This window comes from Notothenia rossii (genome assembly GCF_949606895.1).
Source record: "Notothenia rossii genome assembly, chromosome: 2".
NCBI classification, from domain to species: Eukaryota; Metazoa; Chordata; class Actinopteri; order Perciformes; family Nototheniidae; genus Notothenia; species Notothenia rossii.
In genome coordinates this window covers 60010287-60022751 of record NC_136904.1, presented here as the reverse complement: position 1 = coordinate 60022751, position 12465 = coordinate 60010287, and the positions used below count along the sequence as shown (strand labels likewise).

Sequence of the window (12465 nt, the reverse complement as noted above, 5' to 3'; positions counted from 1 at the left end):
AGGTTATAAATCTCCAAAATAATGTTCAGCTTAAGTCTCAGCAAAACTCACAACATTTCTGGAGCCTTGTAGACCCAGAAAACTATAAGAACGTCACCAAGCATCACTAAAAATGTCTGCTTTATTTGGCCCTGTCCTACATACCTTTGTGAAGCAGCTTTTTCTGACATGAATGTCATGAAATCTAAATAGAGAACAAGACTGACTGATGAATATTGAAATGAATATTAGAGTGAAACTAAGTGGGTACACTCCAGCAGACCCCTCTATGGTGGACTCCATGCAGTGCCAATCATCTCACTAACTGTGAGAAAGGGTGAAATGCTTGTAAGGTGGTGATTAAGGACATGTATGTGAATGTTCAGTGATGTACTTAACTATGTGGGCCATAATAATATGTGAGACATTTTCGTTTTCTTGGACCTTGATGTGAAGTTAAGATTTTAGATAAGCTTTAGGTATTGCAATTTCACACGTGTACAAAAGTATAGCTTAATTCAACTGATGAGGGCTATGTGAATAAATGTAAGCGATGTGATGCAAGTAGCTCTTGGCCACTTTCATTTTTTCAAAGTAGCTATCAGATGAAGAAAGGTTGGAGACCCCTGCTCTAGTATATGCTCATGTGTTGCCTGAATATGCTTAATGAAAGGCAGTTCCTGTAAATCAAATCTCTGAGCATTTTTTTAATCCTAAATATCTTGGCTTCTTCTTTTCTAAATGCACATTGTATTGATATTTATTTTCTCTTGTATTTGTTTGCATTGCATTTGTAATTTAGGCAATCCAAAAGTAACAGAAAGTAATCAGGTTACATTACTTTTATATTTTGATACTCAGATTAGGTTGATTACTGATTACATTACATTACATGTAACTAGAAGTTGTAACAGAATACATTTTTAAAGTAACCCTCCCAACCCTGTATGAATTGCTTAGCAGATCGGAAAGAACTCCATTTGTGACGATCCATGTATCAAAGTGGATGATAGACTCTCAATGCTTTAGGTTGTTTTTTTTCGACCAACACATCTCCTGTAGTTTACCAAAGATGACACATTTATTTATTAGCCCTAAAGAGGCACATTCCTGAGGACCGTTTCTTGTGTTTGCCAACTCTTTCATACACATCACGTTCATCTCCACCAAGTCTTTTTTTGGGCCCCTAACAACTGTCGTCCGCCATGGGTCATCCCGGGGGCCTTTAACTAAGTGCACATGCCACTGCTTTACGACTCGCCACCTCCAAACATAATAGTTTTGTAAGTAAGACCCTGGTTTATGGCTGTAGGTCTGGCGCGGTGATTACAGCGGTGCCTGGATTCATTTAGCCTGAGGGTTGTGAGTTCCAGCAGCACAGAGAGGGATTGGCTGCATATTGACAGCAGTGAAGTTGATGTTGAGCAAATGTGTGCCTAGGTGAGCTGTGATGGGCCTATTATGAGTTTCCTGCCTCTCGCGCCTCTGATGATGTCCACTGTAAGACCTAATTAAATGTGAGCACAAAGACACACACCGGTCCTGCTTTCTTTCCCTCACACTGCCAAGCAGCACCTGTTGGTTCCAAGTCATCTGTCTGTGTGGGAGCTATATGCCTCAGAAATGTAAAACAAATAAATGCACATGAATGATGGACTATCAGTATGAATGGAAAAATAAATAGCCATCTCCAAAAGTTCATTGGAAAGTAGCTTTTCCCTCCATTTTCTGTGAGAATAAAAAAAGAAGTGCCACAGCCAGGTCTAGCCGAAGGTCGTGAACGCCACCTTTGTGAGTCAGCCTTGTTCTTTTTTAATGGTATGCTGAGATCAATTTGTTTAAATTGCCTCCATTTAACTTGCCCAAGTACAGCAGTCTGAAAGAGATTTCTATCAAGGTAATTACTGAGAATGATTGGAGGCGATTCATTATGCATAGGAGGAGAAGAATGTTAAATAGGGTGAGCAGTGTGTGTGTGTGAGTGTGTTGGGGGGAGATGCAGGAGATAGAGTGTTGCTTAGCATGGCTATGACCTCCACTTCAATGGGGGTGAATGTTTCTTCCAACCTGGTCCAGGGTAGCTGCTGGTTTCTATTGAGGCTAACCCTAACCCTAAAGAGGTTATTTGTTCTCCAATCTGGTGCCGGTGAGCCCTGACAAAAGTGTCTGAAATATTGTTCTGATGCTTTTTGGACATCATGTATCTCAGGGGTGTCAAACAAATGTTAGTTCACGGGCCACATACAGCCAAATTTGATCTCAAGTTGGCCTGACCAGTACAATCATAGCATAATAACCTATAAATAACCACAACTTCAAATTGTTCCCTTTGTTTTAGTGCAAACAAGTACATTGTTCAAATGCTCACATTAAATCAACTATCTTTTTACAAAACATTCTTTGAGAAAAATAAGTGTAATTTCAACAATATAATGCCTCAGTTTATCATTTACACATGTGCATTATAGATCACAGTGTATCTACAAAGGCAGAACATTAAGTCACAGGTATCTGGAACTGAACAATATAGTATTTTACTTTATGATCCAAACTACTTGTCAATATCTAGAAATTGTTTCCACATCTGTGTAGTAAACCGACCCACTACCATGCAAACAAAACTATACTACCATGGACACCCCGGATGTATCTATTTGTAAGCAAGTAGTTAATTTATGTTCGAGTGGTCCATCATTCTTTAAGACCAGATCGCTAAAGTTCTCTTGTTGTTTCTTTTGTCAGTATCACGTTTCCCAAGCCCACGGCTAACCCCCCGGCTGAGCAGAAAGAGGGCGCTGTCTATATCCCCGCTGTCGGACGCCAGCATCGACCTGCAGACGATGATCCGCACCTCGCCCAACTCCCTGGTGGCGTACATAAACAACTCCCGCTCCAGCTCGGCCGCCAGCAGCTCCTACGGGCACCTCTCAGTCGGAGGCATCAGGTGGTTATATGGTGCACGTGTATACACATCTGACAAACATGCATATATGCACATTTACATTACATTATTTAATTTAGCTGATGCTTTTATCCAAAGGGATTTACAAAAAGTGCATTCAACAATGACGAAACAAACTCAAAAGCAAGAATCCTGCAGGTACCTTTCCTATCTGTAAACCAGATTAAGTGCTTCTGCATTAGCTTCACTTAAAGCCAAACTATGTATGTGCTATGTACAGAAGAGAGGTTTTCTTTTTATTAGCAAATATGCAGTTGAAACTGTTAGATTTTCAGTTTTGCAGCAGAAGATGTGTAGACTTCATGCTGTCCTGATATCAGTGTGGAACTCTTTCTACCATTTTGCAGCCAGAATAGCAAACAGGCATGTTTTTGTTGAAGAGCACCTGCGTCACGCTCGCAGTAAGGGAGTAGCAAATCGATTGGCCGATGCAGAGTGAATTGCACGTGCTTGAGTGTATGGTTTAACAGGCATTCAGACAAGTAAAATGGCATTTAGGGCAGTACAAAGTAAAAAGCATGTTTGCAAGGTCTGACACTGTGTCATTACTCTTTGAATATTAGCCACCAGTCGAAAAATCTCCATAATTTGTTTCCAGATGCTAACTTTTTCCCTCTTGCTCAGTCCCTCCTTCAGCTTCCCTCACCCCATCAACCCCATGGCGTACCAGCAGCTGTTGGCCCAGCAGAGGAGCCTCAACGCCTTCGGACACACTCCTCCTCTCATCCAGCCAACCTCTTACTCCGCCCGCCAACACCCCCTCACTGCCTCACCTATGACCACCTGCCACAACAGCTCCAACCCTGAGGCAAACCAGGTAAGAACAGGAGCAGTCGTATTTTGATTCATTGAGCCTATTTTGAAATTAAAATAATGAGACACACAATGGCTGAATTGTTTAAGAAAAAACTCAACGGCCAATTCTGAAGGTGACAGTTGTTCTTTTTCTGACAAAAGGTGATAAATAGGTAGTGTTAGTCCTAAACACAATATATTTAACTAAAATAAAACTAAAATGATTGACAGCTAATTTTACGTTGATTAACTAACTGTTTCGGGACTCTTTCAGAATTGAGGATGAAGGCCTGCACTGTCCGTTTAGCTGAACTGTACAAGTTGTCATGAATGAAGTATATTTTGTAAATGGTCTCAGGTCAGAAATATGTAGGACGTTCCCTCCCAGTTCCATCCGTCTTACTTCCTACTGTCTCCTCGCTCTCTCTTTATCAGCCGCTGTATACACCACAGCGTAATGTAATGTAAACTTCCCTCTCAGTGAATCACTCCCCATCACACGACTCTCCACTGACACACACTGAGAGTATCCAAGAGTATATGTTTGCACTTTTTTGCACACACACACGTTTAATTGAATTTCAGCAGTGATCACAACCATATTTGCTGCTTGGTTTTCAGCCAACTAGATGAATCATCGAGGCCCCCAGAAACTACACTATAGCGTCTGGGTGGCATTATGAGACCCCCCCCCCCAGCAATGAACCGCACTATACACACACAGTCATGTATCAGCTGCTTTACATTTGATATCTTTCATTTATTTTCATCTCCATTAGTGCTTTAAGAGGGCCTTGTGTGTCTTTGTTTTTTTTTGTCATCTTAAGAATCTGTTAGCAGATCAAAGTCCCCCCACTCCCCACCTCCACAAACGCCAACTCTGCCGCCTTCCCCCTCTGTAATGAGGGCAATAACTCCTTTTCTTTCATATTTCCTTGCGGGTTTGGTGATCATAAAGCAGTCTAAACTGTTTAGTCTCGGCGGCGGGTCTCGCTCTGACTTATGGGCCGCGGTGCCTGGCGCAACATGTACTCCACACATATCTCTGCAGCACACCATCCAGACAGAAACAATGGCATGTCATCTCCTCGACTCTGTTATCTGATTCACATCCGTCGCTCTCTGAGGTTCATGTGTGGAATCTGGTGGTTTAATACGTTGAATGGATGGTTGAATTAATAGCAGAATGAGTGGGAGGGCTAATGGATGGCTTTGCTGTATGATTCACTAATAGATGATGAATGACTGGGAAGTTGTGTCTGAAGATTATAAGAAGGTTAGATTTTTTGTTTCTTACAGTTTATGTATGGGCTCAGAACAGTCTCATAATACACACATGCACACAGAAGGATTCAAACTTGTATTTCATGATCCGCAAAATGATCCACACTTGTGTTTTTCAATGCACACACTAATGTGTTCCGTTTCATATGTAAAAAAAATCCAAATACAGAAAAAAGTTTTTAATGTGTATTTTTGATCCACATATTTGTTTTCCGTTTAAAACCTCTGAACCTGCAAACACAAACCGCTTTCTGTGCATGGATCGCTGTGCATTCGTGTGTGGGTTTTTTGAGACTCCCCTGACGGTCACCCGATTCGTACTTGTAATTTCTCTCATCTATCATCATTTTTTCTATCTATAGCCAATCAGATGTCTCCTCAATTCTAAGCCAATCACATGAGCGCGCCCCCACGAGGGTAGATTTATTGCGTTCATGACGTAGCGCTTCATGTACGCATATTGCGCAGTCCGGAGCTGACAAGTCCATGGAGCCTGCCTGCAGGCGCTAATCTCAGGACACTTCCACTCTCAGTACATTGCCACTTTCCGAACAGGAAATGCACGCAAATACAAGCCTTTATATTATTAAGGTTCAGCGCCACTTTCGATGAATGCTTGTGTGTACACAAAAACGGCTTGCAAAACCGTTTTAAATGTGTGTTTCCTGAATACAGCTGCCTGCTTTATTTATGTCTGTATGAAGTTGTTGTGAGTGTGGAGGGAGCAGCTACAGGTTAGCTTAGCCTAATCGATCAGTGCACTACGAAGCCAGTGCCAGACAGTGAACTGTCAACGGGGGGAGCCCCGCCGGTCATTATCGGCCGATATTCACTCTTAATAGTTTGATCGGTGCTCTCTATGAAGGCCGATCAGGAGAGCTGGATCTGATCGATATGGACATAAACGCGAGTGAAGTGTAACCGGACGCGAGAGAGAGATCAGATCAGCTGCTGAGTCTGACGGAGACAGACAGCTCTGCATGATCACCTGAAGCTCCGCCCTCTGTTTAGCGAGCTGACCGGACAGCGCAAAATGCGTATATGAAGTGTCATGAACGCAATAAATCATACCCTCGTGGGGGCGCGCTCATGTGATTGGCTTAGACTGGAGGAGACATCTGATTGGCTATAGATGAGAGAAATTACAAGTACGAATCGGGTGAGCGTCAGGGGAGTCTCAAAAAACCCACACACGAATGCACAGCGATCCGTGCACAGAAAGCGGTTTGTGTTTGCAGGTTCAGGGGATTTAAACGGAAAACAAATAAGTGTGGATCAAAAATACATATGTAAAACTTTTTTCTGTGTTTGGATTTTATTTACATGTATATGAAACGGAACACATTTGTGTGTGCATTGAAAAACACAAGTGTGGATCCGGAAATACAAGTGTGAATCGTTTTGCGGATCATGAAATACAAGTGTGAATCCTTTTGCGGATCATGAAATACAAGTGGGAATCCTTCTGTGTGCATGTGTGTATTATGAGACTGTTCTGAGCCCATATTTATATGCTTGATTTACAAAAGTAGCATGGCTGCTTCAAAAAATGTCATTCACACTGAAAAAACTGAAATGTCAACAAATGTCACATAACTGTTGTAGGTTTGTTGAAATCAATAATATTAAGTTGAACCTTATATATTTGTATATGAACTTAAAGGTGGGGCAGGTAAGTTTGAGAAACCGGCTCGAGATACACTTTTTGTTATATTCCATGGAATGCTCTTAACATCCTGATAGCAATGAATAAATCCATTAAAAAAAAAGTCATCTGTGGAAGCCGTAGTACTGTAAAAAGCACGACCAATCATTTTAGCCGGCCCGGCTAAAATAACTGGATTGCCTACCTGCCTGTCAGCCTTCCATCTGTGCACAAACTTATCTCGTGCCCTAGTTGGTCATGTGCACGTTCGTGTGTGTTGGAGGAGGGGTTCTGTAAGGAAGTGGCAGATTTTCTCGAGTTGTGTATTTTCAAATTCTAGCGCACTCGAGCTGGTTTCTCCAAAATTACCTACCCCACCTTTAATAGTATCGCTTTCAACCACCCTTATACTGTTGTGTGGAATCTGTTGACATAATACATTTATTTATAGTCAACATTTCATATTTTTTAAGTGCAGAAAATCATTACCGCTGTATTAAAAACCCTGTCTCCATTATTTTCTGTTCTTCAGAACGCCAGTGGAGACCCAGCAGTGAGTAGCACAGTCAACCCATTGACCACCAAGAGGTCAAAGGTTAAGACGGAAGCAGAGGGTCCACTGCCCATCTCACCATCATCTCATGTAAGAAAATCCAACAATAGTGGACTGAAATCCTAACATAACTAAAATAAAATGTAATGTAACACACTCCAGACCATGATTTTTTAGCTTTCTACTGCATAGATTTTCAGTTATCTCTATAACAGCTTCAGATACTGTACAGTGAAAATATCCCCTCTGAAACTGCAGTTGCAAATGTGTATCTAATTGATTAAATGTAGCTCTAATCAATGACAAGAGGTGTTGTCGCACATTGATATTGAACAAGAGCTCACTAGGATTAAAAAAACTGAAAAGATAAGAGACATGCTAAATAGTAGAGAATGCTTCTGTAACATATTGACCACTGATTCTGGTAAAAGATGTAGTCAGTGTTGGCATGTTTTTATTTTGTAGATGTCTTAATGGATACCTAGATATGTAATGTTTGTTAGCCCACCTGACAAAGTGCTGTCCCTTTCTCCAGGATCATTGTGGGGGGATCTTGGACCTGAGTGAGGATCTGGACAAAGACGAGTGCAAGCAGGAGCCTGAGGCCATATATGAGACCAACTGCCACTGGGAGGGCTGCTCCAAGGAATACGACACCCAGGACCAACTCGTTCATGTGAGTGATGGCATCTCTAACCCTTTCACACATACTTTTGTTTAGTTTGAACTCTACAGCTTGATCCGAAAGAAAACTACAGGTGTGAATCCTCTCTCAGAACACTATCGGGACCAAACAGCCGGACCTTGGTCTGATTGACAGATGTGGTTCATGTAGGCTTCGACCTTTATGCCTATTACAGGAAGTTCTGGCAAGCTATGGTCATGTTAGGGTTAGCTGGGCTCCTTAGTGAAACAGCTCAGTGCAAAACAAGTGTGTAGAAGAACACAGAAGAAAAAGAGAGAGTGACAGTGTATCTGCTTAGAGAAGGCAGGTGCTGCTAATTGTAGCAGAGAAGAAAAAGCAGTAAAGTGTCAAGTGGTGGTCAAAGTGTAGGTGTCAGTTTGTCTCTCAAGAAAAGGTTCCGCCCTCTATGTTGGCTAGTTAGGTTTACACGGAAGGATAGGAGAGCCGGTCTACAGATCAATCGATTGCTGAGAAATGTTTATTTCTTTAATGTGTGTGCTTATTGCAATTTTGACTGGTTAGATCAAATGTATACAAGGTAACAAAAACACAAAGCTTGGTTCCCACTTTCATCTGTGAAAGGCCATAAGTTGCTGCAGCATGTAGACTTTACAACTGGAAATTCCTCTGTTAAAACACACCCTCCAATGTCAAGTTTGTTACAGGCATGTCTCTACAAGCAATTCTGGACAATGTCATTAACATAGTGAAAATCTCAAACTGTGCCATCAGAAAAATTGCATTTTGTTGTGTAGAAAGTGAAAAGTTCAAACACTCTTCTGCTTCTCATTAAATCCCTGCAGAAAGCTGTCCACTAACACATCCTTTCCTGTTGGGTTGACACGCGCAGCGTTAATGAGCCTGCCGGCTCTCGCCAAATTCAAGCCCAAGCCCTGCAGCTGTGCCCCCCGTCCCACCCCCAACCCTTCTGCCCCATGACCCCTAACCCTTAACACTCCCAACAACACCCTCCGCCCCTAACGCCCAGGGGGCCAGCCATAAATCCATCGTCATGCCAAAAGCTCTGGAGTTAGAGACCCTCATGCCGCCCTCTTTTCAAGGCCAACTTCTCTCCTTGCTTCTCCCCTTTCTGACCGGCTGTCAGTCATGCAGAGTAGTGGTAGAAGGGGCATGTGTCAGGTCCACAGACCCACAGATTATAGGAAGTGTTGGCCAAAGTCAGGACCGCGATTACCTTCAAGAACCTTTGCACTCAAACCAGCTGCCGAGCCACAAACCTTGTGAGAGCTCACCGGCATAATTAAGAAGTCTAGCAGACGATCTGTGGTTTGATCTTGGGTGTGGATGGTCAATTTGAGGCCAACACATTCTTTAATCCTCACAGGACCATTGGGTTTTTCAAAAGGCCTCAGCTTTCTCTCAAAATCCAACCAAAAATTCAGGGGTTTACTGTAGTAGCAATTTTTGTTGCAAAAATTCCAGACAGCATCTCCCCAGCACACCAAGGGTTTCACACAAGGTTAATATCAGAACAAAAACACACCTCTTCTGGCTTCTGCCTTAACCAAAGTATTCCTGTTTCAAGAGTCACCAAAATATTATCGGTTCACAGCCGTGTGTAACCATAAAACAGAGGCCTCCACTCATTTCCGTTCCTCCTCCTCACCCAGAATAGATCTCAGCAGAATCAACCACTGAGCGTTCCTACTGGTGGAGAGTTGCCACAAAAGTGGTGGCATTTGAGGGCCTGGATGTCCTCAGGAAATGAAGTGGTTCCTCTGGAGGTGTGGATATTTGTGTGTGGTGCACAGGATGAAAATGTCTTAGTCTAGGTTTGTGTGTCAGCAATGTAAGTCTTTAAGTCTGATGAAACATGTTAAGCTAACCGGCAAGGTACTACAGCACATCTATTGTAGTGGCTTCCTCTTTCCCCATCAGTGGAAATCATTTATTTTACAAACTAAATCCTAAACGTGATATATTTCTAGGCAGTGGAAAACATGCTTGAATTACATTAAACATGTATAATGTGTTTGATGTGTAGATGGACCATTTAAAACTGAATTATCTGAGATTTCATTATTGAGGTGTTTTAGGTTTAGAGAGAATTTAATTTAAAAAAATCAAGCAGGAAACATTGCGTGTCTCTTACTGAAGGAATGATCCAGCAAAAGTTCCAAGTGGAAGATAACGTAGGTTAAAACAAAATCCTTTTCCTGATCACTTTTACTGAGGAAGTTCCTCTTCCTTGAGAAACCAACACTCAGAGCCTGAAAAAACAAAACAAGCTTTTATAGTTTTTGTTTCCTGTTGACAGATGCATAATAACTGTCAGCCATAATGGATGGCATCATCACTCAAACTGTGTGTGTGGACAAACCCATGGACACATGAAAAAGGGAGCATTTTCTGGTGGGAAAAAGACAAGAAAATGCTGACTCATTTTTAGTAACACACATGCTCACATACTTGGTGTCTTGCTTTGACATTTTTCACAGCGTCTCTATCACAAACATATGTTATGCTCTGTTGTGATGATTTACTCTTATGATATTGTCTCCTCAGCATATCAACAACGACCACATCCACGGTGAGAAGAAGGAGTTTGTGTGTCGCTGGGACGAGTGTTCGCGGGAGCAGAAGCCTTTCAAGGCTCAGTACATGCTGGTGGTCCACATGAGGCGTCACACGGGGGAGAAGCCGCATAGATGCACAGTAAGAACCAGGGGACTGTTAGACTACCTGTTTTTTACAAAAGTACCTTCAAAATCAAAGCAGCAAAAGCTAAAATAATGTGACATTGAGTTAAAAGTAATGGATCCCATATTTCTCCCATTGAAACTAAATGCATATTGTGTTTGAACCTCATAACCTGAATGTCCATGTTTTTAGGCACACTCTAAAAACAAATGCCTTGGCTCAACAAAGAAAATCAACGCAACAGTTTGCATCGATGTTTATTGAGTTAAGACAACTTCTAATGAAATTGTCTTAAAGCAACAAAGTTATTTGAGTTAGGGGAGAAGGCTTTTCCTCTACAATCAGAGGTGTTTTTAATTACCACTTACTTAATAATTTGTAGCATAAACACAAGTTTTGAAGTTGATTACTCAAAGATTAAGTTGTTCCGACTAGTTTTACCACATGATTTAAAAGGAATTTTAAGTTGTATGTACTTAATTACCCTCATTCGGGATACAAGTTTTTAAGTTGATTACTCCAAAAATTAAGTTGTTCCAACTTGTTTTACCGTATGATTTAAAAGGAATTTAAAGTTGTATGTACTTAATTACCATCATTGTGAACACAGGCTTTTAAGTTGGCAACCATTTATAAATGAAGTTGCTCCAAATATATTGTATTCATTAGTTTATTTTCTTAGCTTTTTCATGTTTTTGCCTTTAAAGAAAGAAATTAATTGATTCCACAACAAAAATATTAGGCAATTCACTTTTTATTTTGAACTGCAGTTGTTTATTTCAACACATGATGTTTCAATCGGGAGAGAATTCATTTAGTTTGAACATTTATTGACACATGCCATATGATAAGGTGCATGAACACCTGAAATCACAGCTGACTCCAGGAGAGAGGAGAACCATTTTATAGTTTGGCTGCAGCACGTTGATTGGCTGCTGGAGAATGTGGTGAAATGTAATAGGTTAAAGAGAACTCCTGTGATGAGCTGATTATATGCAGCTGCGGAGTGAATGTATATACACCACCCAGTCTTCCTGAAATAACTTACGCTGAGCTTCATTTAAATCTTGAAGAAAAGATAAATAACACAAATTTAAATTTCCCCACAAATAATAAATAAACACATTTGCCATATTACCATGGGAAATGGGGACACAGCAAATACATTCTGCCATCACAACGAACTTAGAGGCCTTTGCATATTTAAAACCAGTGCCAAATGTGTAAAATCTGTAAAGTTTTTGTAAAACTAAAGAAACAAACTCTCAATGGCCACCAATCTGCAGATCACACACATCAATTTGACAAAAGATGTAAGAAAGATGTTTACACTGCCGACAGTCATTATTTCAAACAGTATGAACGCATTCAACGCAGAATGCTTGCTCATTCATTTGTTTCCCTCGACCACGATGGTTGCCATCGTATGGACCGGTCACTGATGATGGCGATATTCATGTCCTTTTGAAGCACTTATTAAGCATTATTGATTGGGGTGTGGCCAAAAGTGCAATATGCTTCAAAATGTAACTGACAGAGAGCAGTGCTTTTGTCCTGTGTCACTGTGCCCGTGGATTTTATTTTATTTCAAGATTTTTAAATACATCGCTAAACTCCTTGAAAAGGTCCTCTTCCTTTTCTCCGAGGTACACGACAAGGCAGCGGATGGCTATAGTTCTCCGCGCACTTCAATTGTATTGTGCTATTTTTGAAAAAGGAAAAAAAGAGAAATTACCTAAATGAATATATTCTGAATGGGTGACTGCCAACAACTTGCATTTCAATGAGAACTCTAAATAACGATCCTATCTCAAGAAGCATGTCCTTGATCTGCTTCACCGAGATTCATTTTTAATAAAAAGCGATATCACAATAGTAACCAAAGTATTTTTACTCTCACA

At 41.1% G+C, this 12465-nt stretch overlaps 1 protein-coding gene across 2 annotated transcripts in view; it reads left to right on the top strand.

The window, feature by feature from the left end:
• Positions 1-12465, top strand: part of gli2a (GLI family zinc finger 2a) — a 117811-nt gene that overhangs the window by 95482 nt on the left and 9864 nt on the right. For both annotated transcript variants that reach the window (XM_079666179.1, XM_079666178.1), the window contains 5 exons: positions 2722-2923; positions 3566-3758; positions 7198-7308; positions 7754-7894; positions 10430-10579. In XM_079666179.1, the coding sequence (XP_079522305.1) occupies positions 2722-2923; positions 3566-3758; positions 7198-7308; positions 7754-7894; positions 10430-10579 (797 nt within the window). The remainder of the gene's footprint in view (positions 1-2721; positions 2924-3565; positions 3759-7197; positions 7309-7753; positions 7895-10429; positions 10580-12465) is intronic.